Genomic DNA, 23,041 nt, shown 5'->3' with positions numbered 1-23,041 from the left:
TGCCTTTATTCCTAAGTTAGAGTCCATGTATAAATCCAGCTGAAAACGTGGAGGGTTAAGCAGGTCCATTCCACTTTGGTTTGCCCTGAATTCTAATTTTTGTCTCCCTAGCCCTATGAAGCTGCTGAAAGTCCAAGTCAGCTTCTCAGCTGGAGTTTTCTCCTCAGCTTCTTGGCACTTCTGTAGCATTTTTGAATTAGAAGAAGAGGCAACGTTCAGGGCTTCCATCCTCTCTAGAATTCTGGCCCCTCAAATTATTTCAGTTTTTGTAATTCTCTAATGCCTTCCAACATTAATTTGTTTTAATTTCATACCACTTTTCTAGTTATTTGAATTGGGAGAGTTGATCTCATGCAAGTTATTCCACCATAACTGGAAATGGATTTCTTAAGTATCTATTAAAATTAAAAACATATATACATTTGACCCAGCATGTCCATTCTAGAATTTTATCCTATAGATAAACTCATACATGCCCAAAATTATATGTAATGTTCATTCTAGCATTATTTGTAATAGAAAAAGACATGAAAGGGATCAATAAAGAATAAAATCTATCAATAAAGAGCAGGTTTTGTATGTATGTAATAGAACACAATGATGTGGAAAAAAATGACCTGAATTTTCATGTGTTAAAATGGAAGATGGAGACTACTGTGCATAGTATACTCCAATTTAGGTTAAAGTGGATAAACACATGCATACATTTTTTACATATGCAAAAATGTTTTTGATAAGATACCCTAGAGCAGAAAAGAGTTGTTGCTCTGGGAAAGGACAGAAAAACTGGAGCTTGGAGTCAGTGGAATATTTTTCACTATATTTTATACTATTTGAATTTATGTTTTTACATATTATATGCCTTAACTTTATAATAAACATTAAGAGAAAAATATTATATAGCATGAGAAGTGCTACATACCAGGAGGCAAAGAGGAAAATGGCAGGCTCAAAAAAGGCTTATTTAAGCAAGACAACCTCACAGTACTAAACTCTGAATTTAGACTTTAAGGACAAATTGGATTTAGTAGAGTGAAGGAGAGAGAAAACATGCAGAGAAGGCGAGTAGAAGGCGAGTAGAACATGGAGGTATGAGGGGATGCTCACTCTAGGGAAATCATCAACTATTCAGAGTTGATGAAGGATAGGGTAGATGCTGGAGATTGTATACCTTACAAGCTTCACTCTTCCCCACGGACAGACTGTGCTGTGTTAGAAGTTTAAATTTTATTTTAAGACAATGGGGAGCAACTCAAAAGTTTGCTTTTTGAAATGAAAGTGTGATATGATCAGATCTGAATTCATATATATCATGATGGCAATATATGGACAATGGAGGGACAAGGGGGAAGACAGGGAGGAGACAGACTTGAAAAAGAAGATAGGGAAGCACTTTGCTATACAGTAGAAACTAACACAACATTGTAAAGCAACTATACTCCAATGAAAATTAATTAAAAAAAAAAAGAAGATAGGGAAGACTCTAATGTGGTGACATGAGGACAAAAAGGAACAGATAATACGATATTAGGAAGGTAGAATGAAAAGGACTTGAGGCCTTATTTATGAATAATGGATTATGTGAAATGATTTATTACAATTCGTTTTTAATTTTTATTTTTTGGGGGGGCTTGGATACCCGAGGAAACAATGGGGCCTTTCACTGTCAGGAAACATAAATATGGCATAGATGTCAGGAAAGAAATGTTCGGTTCTTCACAGTTGAGGCTGAGGTGCTTGAAGATACCTAAGAGAGAAAGGTGCCCAGTGGGCAGCTGAATACATCTTTTTTTTAACCTTTTTATTTTGTATTGGAGTATAGTTGATTAACAATATTGCATTAGTTGCAGGTATACATCATAGTGATTCAGTTATGCATATACATGTATCTATTCCCTGGTGGTCCAGAGGTTAAGACTCCGCACTCCCACTGCAGGGGGCACGGGTTTGATCTCTGGTCAGAGAACAAGATCCCCATGCCACATGGCATGGCAAAAAAAAAAACCAAAAAAAACAAAAGAAAAAACACATGTCCTAGGCATAGAAAGATGATGGAGAAATAGCCTTAACTGTCATAAGAATAAAATTGGTAGTTGAAGGGCTTCCCTGGTGGCGCAGTGGTTGAGAGTCCGCCTGCCGATGCAGGGGACACGGGTTCGTGCCCTGGTCCGGGAAGATCCCACATGCCATGGAGCTACTGGGCCCGTGAGCCATGGCCGCTGAGCCTGCACGTCTGGAGCCTGTGCTCCACAACGGGAGAGGCCACAACAGTGAGAGGCCCGCGTACCGAAAAAAAAAAAAAAAAAAAAAATTGGTACTTGAAGTCATGTAGGTATTTAATATCACCATAGGAGGATGGCTATGGATGGAACCACAATATATAAGGGGTGGAATATAATCGGAAGCCCCAAGAGGAAGCTAAGGAAGTATCCAGAAATTCAGGAGTGAGTGGAAGGCATGCACTCCAAGAGATTAATTCCTTCGGGTAAAATGGAGAAAACTTTATGGGAAGACTGGTGAGCATCTGAGACTAATAGTCAAAGGACAGAGAAAGTGGAAAGGAGTAAGGTCCCAGTGGAGTAAGAAATATCAGGAGGTCCAAGGGAACAGGAGTAGAAATCAGTCCAAGAGGCCAGAGCATAAGATTCCTGGACGTGGGAGGAGTGGGTGGTGAATATCAGCCTAGGGAAGTAGGTTAAAATCAGATAAAAGAGGGCCTTAAAGTATATACTAAGCAGTTTGGACTTTGTTCTATAGCGAATAGGAGTCATCAAAAGCTGTAGAGCAAGGAGTGACAGGTTCATAAGTAAGTCATATGCTAATCTTTCATTTCCATAAATGAATGTTTGATTTGCCTAAAATAAATAAAATTCTGCTTTATATCTCTCACTCCCAACACATAAACAAGGCGTATACTTTTTTTTACATCTTTATTGGAGTATAATTGCTTTACAATGGTGTGTGTTAGTTTCTGCTTTATAACAAAGTGAATCAGTTATACATATACATATGTTCCCATATCTCTTCCCTCTTGCGTCTCCCTCCCTTCCACCCTCCCTATCCCACCCCTCTAAGTGGTCACAAAGCACCGAGCTGATCTCCCTGTGCTATGCGGCTATTTCCCACTAGCTATGTATTTTAAGTTTGGTAGTGTATATATGTCCATGACACTCTCTCACTTGGTCACAGCTTCCCCTTCCCCTTCCCCATATCCTCAAGTCCACGCTCTAGTAGGTCTGTCTTTATTCCTGTCTTACCCCTACGTTCTTCATGACATTATTTTTATCTTAAATGCCATATATATATGTTAGCATACGTTATTTGTCTTTCTCTTTCTGACTTACTTCACTCTGTATGACAGACTCTAGGTCTATCCACCTCATTACAAATAGCTCAATTTCATTTCTTTTTATGGCTGAGTAATATTCCATTGTATATATGTGCCACATCTTCTTTATCCATTCATCCGATGATGGACACTTAGGTTGTTTCCATCTCCTGGCTATTGTAAATAGAGCTGCAATGAACATTTGGGTACATGACTCTTTTTGACTTTTGGTTTTCTCAGGGTATATGCCCAGTACTGGGACTGCTGGGTCATATGGTAGTTCTATTTGTAGTTTTTCAAGGAACCTCCATACTGTTCTCCATAGTGGCTGTACCAATTCACATTCCCACCAGCAGCGCAAGAGTGTTCCCTTTTCTCCACACTCTCTCCAGCATTTATTGTTTCTAGATTTTTTGATGATGGCCATTCTGACTGGTGTGAGATGATATTTCATTGTAGTTTTGATTTGCATTCCTCTAATGATTAACGATGTTGAGCATTCTTTCATGTGTTTGTTGGCAGTCTGTATATCTTCTTTGGAGAAATGTCTACTTGGGTCTTCTGCCCATTTTTGGATTGGGTTGTTTGTTTTTTGTTATTGAGCTGCATGAGCTGCTTGTAAATTTTGGAGATTAATCCTTTGTCAGTTGCTTCATTTGCAAATATTTTCTCCCATTCTGAGGGTTGTCTTTTGGTCTTGTTTATGGTTTCCTTTGCTGTACAAAAGCTTTGAAGTTTCATTAGGTCCCATTTGTTTATTTTTGTTTTTATTTCCATTTCTCTAGGAGGTGGGTCAAAAAGGATCTTGCTGTGATTTATGTCATAGAGTGTTCTGCCTATGTTCTCCTCTAAGATTTTGATAGTTTCTGGCCTTACATTTAGGTCTTTAATCCATTTTGAACTTATTTTTGTGTATGGTGTTAGGGAGTGATCTAATCTCCTACGTTTACATGTACCTGTCCAGCTTTCCCAGCACCACTTATTGATGAGGCTGTCCTTTCTCCATTGTACATTCCTGCCTCCTTTATCAAAGATAAGGTGACCATATGTGCGTGGGTTTATCTCTGGGCTTTCTATCCTGTTCCATTGATCTATATTTCTGTTTTTGTGCCAGTACCATACTGTCTTGATTACTGTAGCTTTGTAGTATAGTGTGAAGTCAGGGAGCCTGATTCCTCCAGCTCTGTTTTTCGTTCTCAAGATTGCTTTGGCTATTCGGGGTCTTTTGTGTTTCCTTACAAATCGTGAAATTTTTTGTTCTAGTTCTGTGAAAAATACCGGTGGTAGTTTGATAAGGATTGCATTCAATCTGTAGATTGCTTTGGGTAGTAGAGTCATTTTCACAATGTTGATTCTTCCAATCCACGAACATGGTATATCTCTCCATCTATTTGTATCATCTTTAATTTCTTTCATCAGTGTCTTATAATTTTCTGCATACAGGTCTTTTGTCTCCTTCGGTAGGTTTACTCCTAGATATTTTATTCTTTTTGTTGCAATGGTAAATGGGAGTGTTTTCTTGATTTCACTTTCAGATTTTTCATCATTAGTGTATAGGAATGCCAGAGATTTCTGTGCATTGATTTTGTATCCTGCTATTTTACCAAATTCATTGATTAGCTCTAGTAGTTTTCTGGTAGCATCTTTGGGATTCTCTAAGTATAGTGTTATGTCATCTGCACACAGTGACAGCTTTACTTCTTCTTTTCCAATTTGGATTCCTTTTATTTCCTTTTCTTCTCTGATGGCTGTGGCTAAAACTTCCAAAACTATGTTGAATAAGAGTGGTGAGAGTGGGCAACCTTGTCTTGTTCCTGATCTTAGTGGAAATGGTTTCAGTTTTTCACCATTGAGGACGATGTTGGCTGTGGGTTTGTCATATATGGCCTTTATTATGTTGAGGAAAGTTCCCTCTATGCCTACTTTCTGAAGGGTTTTTATCATAAATGGTGTTGAATTTTGTCAAAAGCTTTCTCTGCATCTATTGAGATGATCATATGGTTTCTCTCCTTCATTTTGTTAATATGGTGTATCACGTTGATTGATTTGCGTATATTGAAGAATCCTTGCATTCCTGGAATAAACCCCACTTGATCATGGTGTATGTGCTTTTGGATTTTTAATGTGCTGTTGGATTCTGTTTGTTAGCATACACTCTTTCAGAGAAATCTAGAAAGATAGGACTTGAAGTATGTTGTTGGTATTGAGGAACTAGAAGATTATACATTTGATCATTATGTCAAAATTACCTTGTGCTTATTTAAAGGTCAAATTCCTGGTCCTTCAGAACTGAAATTTCTTGGAATGGGAAAAGAGTATAGGCATTTTTAACAAGGTCCCCAGTTTTCCTCTCAGGTCTGAAAACAACAGTAGCAGATTGTAAACTCCTCAAGAACAAGGATCTTGTTTACTTAATTCGTCATGTATATTTAGTGCTCACCACAGCATCTGTCACATAACAGGTTCTCAATAAATGTTAAATAATTTAAAGATGAGAGCGATGAATGGACAGACAGAACAAACAAATGAATGAAAGAACTAAAGAACTCATGTTTTTGCCAAAATCTTGATAATATTATTGGAGCTTACATTCTAGTGGAGTAAGAGGAGAGGCAACAGAAAATATACATGTAGACAGAGAAACAAATAAAATAATTTGAGGAGACCTACGTTAGCTGGGGTAGTCAGGGAGAGCTTTTGAACTGAGAAAGTAGCATTTGAGCTGTCACATTATGAGAAAGCATTAGCCATGTGATGGTCTGAGGAAAAAAAACCCTCAAGCAGAGGAAAGTCTTAAGGAGAAAAAGGGTAAATAAAGTGTGCTTAAGTAATAAAAGAGGCATATGTGGCTATGGCTCAGTGAGTGAGTTAGACTGGGAGAAAACGAGACAAAAGATTGATAAAATGCTCATCATACAGGGTCTCAGTGGTTGTGATCTCACAGGAGTTTGGATGTTATTCTAATTGAAATGAAAAACCACTGAAACTTTAAACAAAATAGTGATATATCTGCTTTACACTTTAAAAAAAATCACTCTGGCATCTGTATGAATAATGGCTCATAGCAGGGCAATGACAGAAGTAAGCAGACCATTTGGGGGTTGATGGAGTATTCCAGGTAAGAGATGATTATGGTCTGGTGGTAGGAGCAGAGGCAGTGAGAAGTGCTTGGATTTGGAATATATTCTGGAGATAGAATAGGCAAGATCATGTTAATGGGTTGGATAGAGTAGGTGAGGGAGAGGAGCATAAAGAATTTGGATTTTAGCCTGTAGGCAATGGGGACTCATGTAAAGTTTTGAAGTGAGTGACACAATTACAGTAGAATATATTCGAACAATGATCTTGAGGCAGTAGCAAAATAAATTCTTTGAGAAATAAAATGGAAAATAGAGGCAAATTTGGAGGTATCAGTAATACTCTAGGCTTGACGTGACAGGCATCTGAATTAAGGCGATGACAAAGGGAATGGCAAAAAGTGATAGATATAAAGCCCACAATCAAGTTTGGAGAGATTTAATTTGCAGTGCCTTTGGGCACTAGAATTTAGCAGAGAGATCTAGGCTAGAAATATTTGGGAGTTATCAGAATAGAGCTAGTAATGAAAGCCATGTGAGTGACTGAGATCACCCAGGAAGTCTGTAGACTGAAAATGGAGACGAGAATAGGAACTAGCAAAAGAGACTAAGAGTGTCCAGAAGCAAAGGAGAAAACCTAGGAAAGTGTGGCATCACGAATGCCGGTATAAGCATTTCAAGAAGAAATGTTTATAACTGTCAAATAAGGACTGAGAAGTGTCTGTTGGGTTTGGTAAAACTGGAGATCATGGGTGATCTTCATTAGAGCTGTACCCATTTAGAGGTGGAAAAATAAGTAAGATGCTAGGTATATGAGGTGTCTGAGACGCGAAGAAGTACTATGAATACAGATAACACTTCTGAAATTTTTGGTTTTGAAGCAAAGAATAAAGAGAGGTCGCTAGAGAAATACCTAGAGTAGAGGGAGGGAATCTTTAGGATGGGAGAGATGGTGGAATGTTTCAACAGTGATGTGAAGGAGACCATAAAGAGAGAGAGGAGGAAGATACTGGAGGGGGAGGGTTGATTGCAAGGTCTCTAAGAAGGCAGATGCTAATGGGATCTAGAGCACAGAGAGTGGATTAGCCATAGACAGGATGAAGGACACTTCTCCCCATCACAGCAAGCAAGGATAGGTGTAAGTGCTCATCAGTTAGAAGGAGTGGTGCTAAGAGGTGGAGGGATTCCCAGGATGATGATTTCTATTTTTTCTGTGAAGGAAGAAACAAGTCATCCTCTCGTTGTGAGGAGAAAATATGAAGGGATTTGAAATTTGAGGAGCGGAGAAGGAATAAAATTACCATTATAGAGAATGGGTAGATTATTTTTCTAATGAAATGTAAGATTTTCAGGTCATGTGAGGAACTTGCTGAAGTTGAATAAAATAATTTCTGCATTTTTGTGTTTAAACATATATGATAACATACAGGTTAATTCACAATCAACATCATGGCAATCCTAAAACTTTACTTAACCTTTTCTACAAAGAATCCCTACATGCTTGAAACCTGAACTCACTTCAAATTTTAGAAGCAGCTTACAAAAGCTCTTTTGCCAAAGCTCCAGTCTCCCATTTCCGAAGTTCTCTTTCTTTCACCCTCATAAATTTAATTTCATTATTTATCTACACATTGTTTTTGCAGAAACAAAATTTAGTCTGATGGTAGTGAATAGATGTGAACATAGATATGTTGGCCACAGAACAAACTGCTGTGAGAAGAGTTCTATCAGAAGGGCATGGAAAGCAATCATGTCCATTAGATAGACTTAAATAAATGATACCAAATTATCTAGAAATCAAATATAATTTGTCACAATTATATAAGCATTGCATTTTAATTTTAATCATTACTATTTCCCTGGCACATATTAGATGCTTAATAATGCTTAATAAAAGAAGGAATTAGCATTTTAGGGATTTCTAAGCATTTGGTACATATTGATAAGCCATAAAATAATCAAATACAAATAAGTCTGAAAGAAGATGTGAAATCTATACAGTTAGTGAAGAGTACACCTGCTAACAGTTCATATCACAGCAATGGTATTAACAATGTCCAGAGACAATTTTGATGAAGAACATGGGAGGGAAAAATGATAATAGAGGAGTTCACTTCTGTCACAGAAGTAGGGTGATTTTCTACCATGATTGTAAAATTTAAAAAAATTCTAATAATTACACTATTCTAGCTAATTTAGCATTGTCATACTAATCATAACATTTGACCCCAATTCTAATAAAATATAATACAATTAATAGAAAAGAGTAAAAATAACAAAACCTTTCTTTAATATTTAGAACACATTCAGGATTTAACAATGATAAGGGTTAAATAATTGTAATTTCAAGCCTTGGGATAATTTATTTACTACTCTGCAAATTAATTTCCTAATTGGTAAAAAAGAAGAGGTTAGATTAGATAATCTCTAAAGGAAGTTTCCACTCACATTTCTGATGGAAATGCACCTGATTAGGTACTGATGGAGACTATCAGGTACTGTATAGTACTTAACAATGTCGATTTTAATAAAAGTAAACTCATTTATTTATTTTTTTGGCGGTTCGCGGGCCTCTCACTGTTGTGGCCTCTCCCGTTGCGGAGCACAGGCTCTGGATGCGCAGGCTCAGCGGCCATGGCTCACGGGCCCAGCCGCTCCGCGGCATGTGGGATTTTCCCGGACCGGGGCACGAACCCGTGTCCCCTGCATCAGCAGGTGGACTCTCAACCACTATGCCACCAGGGAAGCCCAAAAGTAAACTTCTTGACAGAACAATTTCCTTTTAGGTATAGCTTACTTACTCTTTTAGTGAGCTCAACGAGCTGACATAACTTTTGTAATTAATTTAAAACATACTTTCATATCCACTAGAGGTTTAATTTTTTCATAAAACTGTATCATCAATGTATCTGAGTTTTTCTAAAAATTGATTGTATAATCATTATATCATGGCATTATTTATTTTCCTGCTTTAGATGCCTATATTTTGAGAAATAGTATAAATTCTTACCTCTAAGAGATAAGGCTCCATTTGGTCCAGGGTTTTTCCAAGATGCTTATCTGGATCTAAACCTGCCAAGAAAGGTTAAATTTTTTTTTAGATAACGATTAAAATGGAGGTTTAAAGACACGTTTCCCTTCCCTTGGCTCCTCCTTGCCTAGGAAACTAGTGTATGTGTATTTTAATGCAAAATGTACTTTACTAGTATTTACTTTTCTATTGCCCTTGGGTAACTGGTTTTCTGGCTCCTGAAAAATAAGTTTCATTCCAATTCATTTCAATTGCACTTCATCAACTACCAGACACATTGTTTCAATCCCTTTTTCATTTTTGAGGAATTGTAATTAGGATGGAAAAAAAAGTATCATTTCAAAGATATGAAATTTAAATCCTTGGTATTTTAATTATTATTATTATTTTTTACTCATGGACAACAGCGAGAATTTTCTGACATTTCTATTTTATCTGTTTCAAACTTCTTATTTGGAGAATAAAAGTAGAAAATAAAAGAGTCGTAAACTGTATGCCTATATAATTAATTCACTTAGTAGCATATGGACACAAATAACTATCACCAAATTAAATGACAGCTCATTTCAATGACCACTTGTGTGACAGTGTTTTCCAAGAAAAAACAGAAACACTCTGAAAAATCATCATAGTACCAACAGCATTTGCATAATCTCTGATAAAGATGTTCAAATGATATAATAGCAGAGTTTATGTGGGTGATGGGGTATAGGTAGACTACTGTGGAGAACAGGAACTCTTCCCACATTCCAAAACTAACCTGCCAGGAAAAAAATCACATGCCACAAGTCAGCTATGAAAGGAATGAATTCATTTTAGCTATTTACATCCATAATACATGTATTAGGCTTAGGTTCGTTTAAATAGGCTATTTTTATTGATTATTGGTTTAAACCAATCAGCTTATTAATTATACAAACTGAGTAATAATTTTCTTTTTCTAGTCAAATGCCTTCTTTGTAACATGGTATTTCTTATAATCACATACAGAATAATAAAAGGGAAGTCAGATAAAGATTAAGGATTCTTCTCCTACTGATATTAAATTACATTAATCCCAAAGGAAACAACTCAGACTACTAGCACTAGATGGATTATTTGACTCCTTTCACAGCAATCTTATTCTCAAGATGCATTCATTAAAATCAAAATTTCAATTGGCTGGGTGAACACTTGATGAACTAATTGTTGACTTTGTCCAGTTCCTTTATTCCTGTCAACCCTTGCAACCTTTGCAATTCAATGTTTAAAATGAGTAGGTAAATAAAATATTTGAGACAAGCATCTACGTAATCACCACCCAGATTTAATAAGCATTAACATCTTGCCCTATTTCCTCCATAACTTTTCTTTAAACACCACCAACATAATAGAATCTCACAGTATATCTACCCTTAATAAATCTATTTTCCCTAGCCTTCAGTCTTTTGAAGTTGGTATGTTATTTCCCAACTATGCTTTTATAATTTTACTACAAATGTACATATCCAAAACAATATTTATTATTGTTCATGTATATCAAATTTTAACACGAATGATAACTTTTTACTTGTTTTTCTCAGTTCACATTGTTAATGAGATTTACTTATAGTAATTACTATGGCTCTGGTCCATCCATTTTTGACACTCTTGTAAGTGTCAAAACATGTTTGTTTACTTTCACTACTTTTTGTTGTCTTCTAACTTAATTGCATATGGTCAAGACAGTAGTCTTTATATGATAACTCTTCAAAATTTGGTGAAGCTCATTTGGGACTTATAAATGATTAAATTTTATAAATGCCCCATTTGTGCTTGGAAAGTGGATTTGCTGAAAGCAAAGTAAGATTTTATACCTAAACATAAAAAATTATGATCTTGTTAATTCTGCTGTTCATATTTCTATGACCTTACTAATATTTGGTTTCCATGAACCATCAGTTTCAAATAAAGGGGTGGTTAAAACCTCCCATTATGATTTTGGTTTTAATAATTTCTTATAATTGAAAGTTTTGTTTTATACATTTGAGAGGTGTGTTGTTATGGACACAAATTCATAATTTCTAAAACTTCTTGGGAGGATTATTCCTTTATCAAGAAGTAGTGAGCTTTTTATCTCCACATATGACTTTTATCATATATTCTATTTATCAACATTACAACACCAGCTTTCTTTTGTTAACACTTTTCTGATATACATATAACTGGGTTTTGAAAATTTTTATCCTATCTTATAAATACAAATTCAAAGAACTGATTTTAAATTTTTTATATTTTACAATTTTTTTTTTGGTCTGGACCTGTTTCCATCACCTTATTGTGTACTTTTTGTTACATTAAACTTTATATATATATTTTTTCCTTTGCCACTTTCTGCCTCATACTGGATCAAAAAGGACATTTTGTCTGTTTTCTCTGCTGATTAGAAAGATGTAGACTATATATGTCAATCCCAATCTCCCAATATATATATACTATTGATACTATGTATAAAATAGATAACTAATGAGAACCTACTGTACAGCACAGGGAACTCTACTCAGTACTCTGTGGTGACCTAAAGGAGAAGGAAATCCAAAAAAGAGGGGATATATGTATACGTATAGCTGATTCACTTTGCTGTACAGCAGAAACTAATACAACATTGTAAAGCAACTATACTCCAATAAAAACTTTTTAAAAAATGTGATCCTTTTCATTGGTCTCATCTTAGTACAGTGCCTGGAACACTTTCAAGTGTAAGCTTTCAAGAAATATTTAGTGAATAAATGCATGTTAATCTGAAAAATAAAAAAAAGAAAGCTGTAGACTGAATTTCTACTCTTCCAGTAATCACTTGTAATTTTTAACATTCATTCAAAACCACAGTATTTAAGTCTAAAGTATTAAATATATAAGAATTTATGAACCTTATAATATAAATCTAAGAATTTATTTTTTATTTTTTTAATCTAAGAATTTATGTTTAGCATCTTTCTTTTTTTTTTTAGCCACGCCGTGCAGCTTACAAGATCTTTGTTCCCCCATCAGGGATTGAACCCACACCCCCAGCAGTGAAAGCCCAGCGGCCTGACCACTGGACCGCCAGGGAATTCCATTTAGCAACTTTTTGACCAAAACAAGTTAGCATGTTTTTAACTAGACACTAAATAAGTTTTACCATTTAAGTTGTTATCACTGTGTTAAATTTTAGTTCCATCATTTTGGGCAAGAAAATGTAAGCTTATGAACACATTTTACAGTGTCTGTGCTCACCATTGTTTGTCATTCATTTCTCCTGGAATTCAATTTATTTCTGACTTAAGTCCATTCTTTATTTTTTCACTGAAGATCTGTGAGTGGTAAACTCTCCTAGTTTTTACCTGTCTGATAATGTCCTATTTTTCTATCTCCACCACATAACAGTTTAGTTGTAATATATTATTACTTTTTCAGGTTTTAGTTGTTAATGAGATTTACGCTGTCAAACAGTGGTTCCCATATAAGGAATCTTCATTTTCTCTGTGCTAGACAGTACAATTTTCAGTTTACCTATGACATTCTATAATTTTAACACAAGGTATCTATTTTTATTTACACTGCACTGAACCTACTATGCACTTTCAATTCCACAACTCATCTTTCTTCGAACCTAAGTTTTCAGCCATTATATCTGTAAATACTGTTTTTCTGCCTTCTATTTTTTTTTCTGAAACACCTATTACACAAATATTGCTATTTTCCTATCTATCTATCCTCCATATTTTTTTTTTTTTTTTTTTTTTTTTTGCAGTACGTGGGCCTCTCACTGTTGTGGCCTCTCCCCTTGCGGAGCACAGGCTCCGGACGCGCAGGCTCAGCGGCCATGGCTCACGGGCCCAGCCGCTCCGCGGCATGTGGGAACTTCCCGGACCAGGGCACGAACCCGTGTCCCCTGCATCGGCAGGCGGACTCTCAACCACTGCGCCACCAGGGAAGCCCTATCCTCCATATTTTTAAGTTGCTCTTTCAATGTTGTCTTCTGGGTGAATTATTTTTTTCTGCTTCACTCATTCTGTCTTTGACTTGGTTCATCTAGAGTTTATTCTGCCCACTATTTTTTTTTTAAATGACTCTGTGTTTCACCCCAAATTTCTAATTGTTTACTTTTCGCATCATACTGCTGCTATTTCATTTTGAGTGATTTATTTTTCTAATTGACTGCTTTTTCTTTAATGGATGTTTTATTTTTATCTCTTTGAGGTTCTCCCTCAGAGGGGGCACTTTCAGTCTGTTTCCCCACAGGACTGTGATCTCCCAGTCGCTTTTGCTTATTTCCTGACCCTCTGTATTACAGCCCCACAGCTTCATTTCTGAATTATTTTGTATGTCTATTCATTCTTAATTCACAGAGATGTTTATAATGCTTTCCAGCACAGCTCTTTCATACTTTTCCTTCATATATTCATCTATTACTGCCATGGTTTGGGGTGGAAATTTGGAAAACTCAAAGCAAGAATGTACAAGGCCAGCATGGCAGGAAGTCATTTTTTAGCCGCCCTTCCAATTCCTTGATTCTCATATATACTGGTCACATAGCACATACATATCCCCTTAGCACTTAGCATCAGGCTACACATCATTAAAATCATTTAAAAAGTCTCTCATGATTGAACCTAAGAATTTATGTTTTGTGTTCTCTATAAGGGTTTGGGAGTAAATAAATGCCTATCTAAAAGGCATGAAAAGGAGTTTAAGAGCATGTGATTTTATACAGGTGGGCAATGAAAGATCAAGCCAACAATCTTCCCATTTTCCTTACAGCCTTTTATTTCATTGCAAAATCATCATGCCCCAGTTCTGAACTGTTAAAGTAGAGAAATAGCTGTAATATCTCATTTCAAAGATGGCTGCATTCCATGATGTAGCAGTAAAGTAATTTGGCTTGCCTTTAGATAAGACAGTCAGTAAAATATGTAAACATAAGTCACATTGGGCACATTTTTTCCACATGAATCTGTATTCATCACAGAAGTACACCCTGGTAAAATTATTTCAAGATTTTTGTGTATTCATAGAAATATTTTCAATTTATTTATTCCTAGGATAAGCACTGAAAATTCTATGGAGCTAAAACAATTAGAATAAACAGAAATTTAAAACTTTAAGGAAGATTTTCAAATATTTTTCTGAAACACATTATAGATCATTTCACTAGGAGATTATTGTAAAACTATAAAATAGCTAAAATAAAAGTTACATTTTTTCTCAGAGTTAATAATGAAATAAGCTGCATGTATGAGTCATTATAGTTTGGTAATACGGTCTGCACCATGTTTGGTGAGGATGAGATGCTGTTACGAGTCATGGTCTGACGATTTAGATCTTTCACACAGGGCAGGCCAATCAGTAAGGATATTTCACATACACACATCAATAGATGATTCCAATGGACGTGTAAAACCAAGGAAATGCGGGAACTGAGAAATAAACAATTTTGACACATTGTAAATTTATCAGAGGTTATGTCTGGTGATTTTGGTAGGCATCTTCGCATAAACAATGATTTAGGAGTTCTTATCTCATGAGATGATACTATTTAAATAGACTATAATTCTTTTCCAAAAAATGTCTAAGTTTTAATAATGAAACTGCTTGTCTAGATTCCATACAATAATGTACATATTGTTCTGAATGAATCTTTCTACTTTAAATCAACACTGTATATAATACATATTTGAGTCAGGCTAACATGTTCTACTGTAGTTGGTAATGACTTTCTCCTGATGCTGGTTACCCTGTGCAAGTGCAATCTGTCTTTGCTTCCATTTTTCTGTTCATTAGAAAGTGACAAGTCATTGGGGACCTCACGATCACTGCCCATAAGACGTGCATTTCAAATTGTTTTTATAAAATATTTCCTTGGATAAGATCCAGAGACTCCTAGCAATTCAAGCTCCTGTCCTTGAGAAATCAATGGCCTGAAGCCACCCTGAACTCCGAGATCTCTTCTAAATTGGTATACTATTACACGTGGGATGATATTAGTCAGCGATGCGGTAGGAAGATTATTCATCCTACCCTAGAATACACTCAGATATGGAACTTTTCTCAAGAAATTTTTTACTGCCTAAAACACTGATGTTTCCATAAATATTAGACTATATGCAAATGAAAACTCTTTGTAACTTATTTTTATAAATATAATGGATGATTGAATATTTAATTTTATTACACTTACACATTTTTTCACGTTTCTTCATTTAGAAACATCTTAGCATTCTATGTACAATCTGTATGATATTTAATTTCTCTAAATGAAATAAGACAATTATTAAGATAATTTTAAAACAAGCATCTGGAGAAACAGGTTAGTTTAACATAAAAAAAAAAAAACCAACCTGTTAGCTTATCTATAATTATGAAGCCCAAAGATGTTAATCTTTACCTCATGTATTTTGGTTTTGGTATTTTCTAACTAGATGATATGCACAGAGAATTCTGACACTGCAGATCCTTCATAATTGAGAATGGAAAGTCAGGGTCAGATTACTATCAATAAAATATATTTATCATTGGATTTACGCTTTAAGTGCTTTAGAGAGAAATATTTTACATAATAAAGTCAATGTCTAAGTTAAAATTTAACACAAAGCTTAGACAAAATAAATAACTTCTCAGTTTAATTTACTTGTTTTATCAACAAGTATCCAATTATATATATATATATATATATATATATTTTTTTTTTTTTCAGTATGCGGGTCTCTCTCACTGTTGTGGCCTCTCCCGTTGCGGAGCACAGGCTTCGGACGCGCAGGCCCAGCGGCCATGGCTCACGGGCCCAGCCGCTCCGCGGCATGTGGGGTCTTCCTGGTCCGGGGCACGAACCCGTGTCCCCTGCCTCGGCAGGCGGACTCTCAACCACTGTGCCACCAGGGAAGCCCCAATTATATTTTTAAACTCAACTAAAGAAAGATGCTAATATACCAATATATTTGCTCTCAAATGATTCTACTATATGGAACCACTTTAGAGTACATGAATATATAACACACCTCAGTAATTTTAAAAGCCATCTTACATATTCATTTTATTTTCAATTTTTAAACAGTAGCTATTTAACTGGTAAATGCAGCCAGTCCAAAGGCATAATCTTCTCTTTCTTTGAATAAATGCTAGTATCTAGACCCAATACAATTTCAATACAATTTGAAAATCTCTATCCTAATCTCTGTAATGTCTTCATTCCCATTTTATTTTATATAAAACTATATTATGTAAAAACCTTTTGAGAGGCTGTGAAAAGCCTATGAAAAAGCCACAATGGTTCATGGGCTTTTTCCATGCAATTCAACTTTATCTAAAAGCTTCAATTTATCCTAGACCTTGAAAAAGATGTTTCTTTTTTAGATTCATTCAATTTAGCTGTCTCTTCTCTAGTGAAGCCTGGGTCATGAATGGACATAAACTGTGCTTCACCAAAACCCTAAGAGTCTGTTCAGTTTACCTCCTGAATCAGTCAGGTGTGGAATATGAGTCTCAATGTGTCTAGCTCCCTTATGAAAACCTTTATAATCATTGAGATGGTAACATTTAATAATGTTTATATAAATATAAAGTATATTTAAAGTATATTTAATTCAAATACCTAGATAAGCTACTTTAAGTTACTAACAAAATTTTCTTCCAAGTGCAGAAAAATTTACTATAAATCCTGACACCTAATCATTTAATCATGACTTATAGACATTCCTTGATGGAAGCTGGGTGGATGAATAAACCCACAACAAGACCTAGGCACTGGATAACTCCATGCAGAATTAAGAAATTAATTAGGAGGAAGAACCATAATTTGCAGAGCTGACATCTATTTTACTTTACTTGCATGTATCAATGGGAAGCAATTACAATTCAATTAAAATATTCAATTTTATTACTTTACTGACTGACCTTGAAGTTAATGCCTGTTCTATTTAATTGTATCATCTATGAATAAATGTTAACCCTACAATGTTATGCCCCATTATTTTCAATGCATTTTTCAACTTCTCAACTGAATTATATCAGTCAATTTATTGTCTACTATCATGAAAGCAAGTGGAGGTTTATTTCTTCACGACAGCCCAAAATATGATATGAGAGAAACATCACGAAATGTTTGATAATGCTACTTTTAACAGAGTCAAGTAAAATGAATTGTGTTCTCAACTTTTGTAGCCTAGACTTTTACTGTAAAATCAGTAGGTGATATTCAAAAAGGTATAATCACTCTGAGAAGCAATTTCTAGTCTGCCTATAAATCTTGATAAATTTCAGTGCAGACAGGAATGGAGCATTGTGTGTATCTTTAAAAGTTAAACACAACCCCTCCCCGCCCCCAATCATCTCTTCCTATTTTTACCAGGCTCACTCGCCATCGAAACAAGTGAATTTCATTTAAAAAGCTCTAATGTTTTTGTTGGTAAATATAACCTTTTTGTTTCCAGACTTCAACTGAGCACACCATTATTCTACAATTGAGCACTTTATAAATATAACCACTATATTTGTGTCAAAAGAACAAAAAAGACTGATTATGTGATCTCTAAGGTAAAAATTAGCTCACATGTTTTGAAAGTTGACTATTGGGGGAAGGATCTTATTTGAATTTCCAGATTTTCCATTTCTACAATTAGATCACTAAAAGCTTAGCTATCTTAGAGGTTGTGTTAGGACTCATCTCAACATGTAACTTCTTTCTGAAATCTATGAACTGGTATTGTACTTCAGCGTATGTAACATGAAGGAGACTCAGACACTTCATGGATTCACTTTTGAGATCCATGGCACCCATGAAGTGAATGACCAATAAATCATATTAAATATAATTATGCAGTTAATGATAATCAATACTTGCTGAGGATAGCTCAAATGGTCCTTCTTCTACCTTTGAAATACTACACAGTTTTAATATGAAAAAAATGAATAAAAAGTGGAAGATATGAGAGTCAAAGAAATTTTTAAAAGGGGGATTTGGAATATTTATTATAGAAATATCTTCCTAATTTTTCATATTAGTTTTCAACATAATGAGGACTGGAAAGTGAAAGAAGCTTGATATGAGTAGGGAGCGTTTAGAGGGGTGAAAGTTGAGGTTAAAAAAAGTAGACAAGGGGGCTTCCCTGGTGGCGCAGTGGTTAAGAATCCGCCTACCAAGGCAGGGGACACGGGTTTGAGCCCTGGTCCGGGAAGATCCCACATGCCACGGAGCAGCTAAGCTCGTGCGCCACAACTACTGAGCCTGCGAGCCACAACTACTGAAGCCCGCATGCCTACAGCCCGTGCTCCACAAGAAGAGAAGACACCGCAATGAGAAGACCGCGCACCACAACGAAGGGTAGCCCCCACTCGCCACAACTAGAGAGAAGCCCACGCGCAGCAACAAAGACCCAACACAGCCAAAAATAAGTAGATAAATTTAAAAACAAAAGTAGACAAAAGCCAAATCCTGTAGGGCCTTGTGTTTCATTTTAAGGAGTTTGTACTTGAATGCAAGGTCATGGAGAAATTCTAAGCAGAGGATGACACGATCCAATTAGATCTTTAGTGATCCAATTAGTGATCTTTCTTTAGAAAGATCACTCTAGCTTCAGTTGAATTCCTTGGCAGGAAACAAGACTGATGGTAAGAAGGCAAATAAAAGGATTGCTGCAATAATTAGTGAGACAGGATATAACAGACAAAAGCAATAGGTATGGAAGAAAGAGAACAGATTTGAGAGCAACATACAGTAGGTAGGATATATAGTACTTGCTGATAAATTAGGTATCGTGAATACAAGAAAAAGAAAAGGCAAGGATGATTTGCAGGTTTCTGATTTGGTCAAATTAAAAGATGGTGGCACCAAACACCATTTACTTCAGATATAGAACAGAACACAAGAAATTTTGGGAAGGAAATAAAGGGCAAATTCAATTTTAGACATGTGTTTGATGTTTCAGGGAATCACCCAAGAAGAGATATTTAATTGGCAATTATGTATATGGGGTTAGAGCCCAGCATGGAAGTCTGAGCTGGGGATACTGATATAGAAATAGAAGCCACAAGATGAACACTCAAGGAGAACTTGTAAAGTGAGAAGATAAAATACAGGCAAGAGCTTTGAGGAATATCAAACTTTAATGGGCACTACAGTCAGAGAGCTGTCCAAAATGGAAATCTGATCTCGTCATCTTCATTTTTAAATCCTTCCTTTATACTTCTGGGCAAGATGGTTACATAAGCACTGGCATCCAATTCTTTCCTTTTCTTCCTGTGATGGTTAATTTTATGTGTTAACCTGAGTGGGCCATGGGATGCCCAGATGAAACACTGTTTCTGAGTGTGTCTGTAAGAGTGTTTGTGGATGACACTGGTATTTCAATCAGTGGTCTCAGTAAACTAAATTGCCCTCTCCAATGTAGGTGGGCATTACTCAGTCTGTTAAGGGCCTGAACAGAACAAAGTGCAGAGGAAAGAGGAACTCACCCCTTTTTTCTTGCCTCATTGCTTGACTGTGACATCTCACCTCATCTTCTCCTGCTTTTGGACTGGGATGTACGTCATTGGCTCCCCTGGTTCTGAAGCCTTTGAACTTGGACTGAAATACACTACTGGCTTTCCTGGGTCTCCAATTTACAGACAGAAGATTGTGGGACTTCTTAGCCTCCATAATCATGTGAGCCAGCTCCTCATAATACACTTCTTTTGTATCATGTTGGTTCTGTTTTTCTGGAGAACCCTGCTTATTAACACATGCACCCTCTCCATTCCAAACTCCACTGAAAAGACCACTGAATAAAGGAAGAGGAAAATATCAGGACTGAAACTGCCCAAAACTTGAACTAAAGTTTGCTTGCTTGAGTGAAGTTGGAATCAAATTCATAAGAAAGTCTATCCTAAGACTTTTCCAGTGAAAGAATAACTTTCTAGAAAAAGAAGTACAGGCAACTTCAGAGAACCCTGATTATTGTCCATACCTTAGGTCTTGCACTGTGAGATGCCTACCTCACCTGGTTTTTATGTAACTTTAAACTGTGACCTATGAATATTTCTACATACTTACCTACATATGTTTGAGACATCAACCAATACAATATTAACTTTCTGAAAGAGATTTTGTCAGAAGACAAGCTCTACAAACTTTATAACATATTCTTGTTCCAAGCAGTTTTAATACGTAAATGTTGGGACTTCAGCTAAGACAGGAAAATCCCACTTTCCAACCATGGCAAATATAGAATGATACTGGTATTTTCTACACACAAATATTTGCTTGGGCAATATAGTTATTAAATAGTCTTACTACTAAATGGATAAACAGAAAAAGACTCAGACTTACCTTTCCAGAAGGAATTTTCAGTGAATTGTTACATATTATCATGAAAGTTGTTTTAGTGTAAACTGCCTGACACAGCCATAAAGGTTACTTACTACAGAGGGATAACTTTTACAATAGCAGGCACTAAAATAAGATCTTATTTATTTGTGAATATTACATTTTGTATATGTTAAAGAACAAAGGGAATTGGTAGGGATGAAGGTAGAAAGACAGGTTTTAGAATTATAACATGGTAGATATTTCTTGGAAGGCCATATATATATATATACACACACACACAAACACACACATACACACACACACACACACACACACACATACATATACATATACATACAAAGTAGCTTGGGATGGACAGAATCTTAATGTATTCAAAAATTCAAAGAACATATCCATACTAGCACCAAATAGTTATATGCCTAACTTATTTTTAGAACAGCCTGCCTTACCTGGCAAAGGAAAAGATGTGCTAGCCATAAAATGAACAAAATCAGCATTTATTTCCTCTGCTGTTATAATCTGTTACTTCACTTTACAGACTAAGCAAAAGGCATTCTATTCAGAGATGGGTAGCTGTGGGACTGGTAGTATTTGTATTTGAATCTTAAGGAAAGATTATATTGCATATACTCAGAATGTGATATTTAAGACTTGAGTTTTTTTCCTTCAATTTAAAATGGTAAATATTTACAACACACTTGGGAGATGTTAAAAGTTTCAACTTTTGATGTTTCAACACCTGAGTTTAAAAATTCTGTGCTACAGTACTTTGTATAAAGGTAAAAATATATTTCTAGTAGCAATTTACACTTGAATGCACATTAAGTAACCTTTTATCAACAAAATAATTATTTGAACAAAGTTCAGGTATAAAAAAAAAGTTATGTTAACCATAGAATATGAAAGAATAATGCAAATTGCTTTTAACCTTTACTGTTCAGCAATCTTTTCTAGAAAGGCTATTGCAATGAATGATTTTAATTATGTCCATTATTATCCAAATGAATGACAGAAGAGTGCAAGGTGGGGAAGCAATAATTAATATGCCGTACCTTGGCTTATTTGGGCAGTTATAAAAGAAGAAACAGATTAATATAACATATAGGAATTACCGCAGGTGAGTATGCGTAGGAGTGGAACTCAGCAATTGGGATGTCGGCACAACTAAAGCTGTTTTCTAATTAGTATGGGCACTCTTAATGTTAACCCAAAGGGTGAAACTTTAAAAAGTATATGTTAAAAATTTGAAGAAAAAAAATGGTTGGCATCCCTCCGAGAGGCAAGTAAGGGAGTTTAAAAACTATCCAGGCTGCTTGGAAGACAGAAAAGGACAGTGGCAATGAGAGACATATACAGAGGCTCATTATTCGACAAGTCAAAAGAGAAATCTGTGGATAGTTTGGAAAAAAAAAACAAAAACTGGAAACAATTCCAGAGTCACTTATGAATACATTGAAAGTATCTAGAATATCTTTTTTAACACTTGCCTTTTTTTTCTGAATTAAATACCAAAAATACACTGTCAGGGAAAAAAAAGAATTTGAAAATTAAAAGGACAAAAGGTACCATGAGGACTAAGCAGACAACATGAGTGGCTGGACTAACTGCTGAGTTTCTCCCCATCAGTGAGGACTTGAAATGAGGACAAATAAAAGGATGAGAAGCAGCAGAGAAGTTTAATTCAGTTTTATTTGGCATTGACCTTTGCTGTACAGGATAGTGGGGAAACGACTATTCCAAGGGCACTTTCTGAGAAAATCAGTGGGGCAGTAGCAGAGAGCAATCTCTTAGGAGGAAATAATAGAGCAACTTGAGAAATTCCACAGTAATAAATTACCATGACCAGATGGTATTCAACTGAGAGTTTCTGAAGGAAATAAAGTGTGAATGGCTCAGCTACAGATGAGGATATGCAATGTATTCAGAAAACCAGCAACTGTTTCCAAATATTGCAATTTTTCTAATATGGTAGCTCTTCTGTAAGAAAGAAAAACAATCAAATTAAGATTTATAGAATTACAGACCAGTGGCTCTCTTGGTGATAATGGAGAAACTGATAGAGTCTAATTAAGAATAGCTTCCTTCAACATCAGGATAAGGTTAACCTGCTAAGGTCAAATCACCCACTGAGTCTATAAAGAGAACACTGTTTCTCTCCATCCTATTAAACTTATCTGGAAATGTCAATAAAATACTAGATAGAAGTAAACCAGTAAATGTAATTTATTTGGGAATTACATGAAGCTTTTAACAAGGTCACATGAAACTACTGGAGAAAAATAAGCACAGTCTTTGGGAGGAGAGGC

The 23,041-nt window shown here is 35.7% G+C and overlaps 1 protein-coding gene across 2 annotated transcripts in view; it reads right to left on the bottom strand.

Moving 5' to 3' along the window:
• Positions 1-23,041, bottom strand: part of DPH6 (diphthamine biosynthesis 6) — a 176,565-nt gene that overhangs the window by 25,472 nt on the left and 128,052 nt on the right. For both annotated transcript variants that reach the window (XM_029236219.1, XM_029236218.1), the window contains exon 6: positions 9,416-9,477. In XM_029236219.1, the coding sequence (XP_029092052.1) occupies positions 9,416-9,477 (62 nt within the window). The remainder of the gene's footprint in view (positions 1-9,415; positions 9,478-23,041) is intronic.

Source organism: Monodon monoceros, unplaced genomic scaffold, assembly GCF_005190385.1.
Source record: "Monodon monoceros isolate NGI ecotype Baffin Bay Population unplaced genomic scaffold, NGI_Narwhal_1 Super_Scaffold_21, whole genome shotgun sequence".
NCBI lineage: Eukaryota > Metazoa > Chordata > Mammalia > Artiodactyla > Monodontidae > Monodon > Monodon monoceros.
The sequence above is the reverse complement of the archived record's forward strand: the minus strand, read 5'-3'. Positions and strand labels throughout refer to the sequence as shown.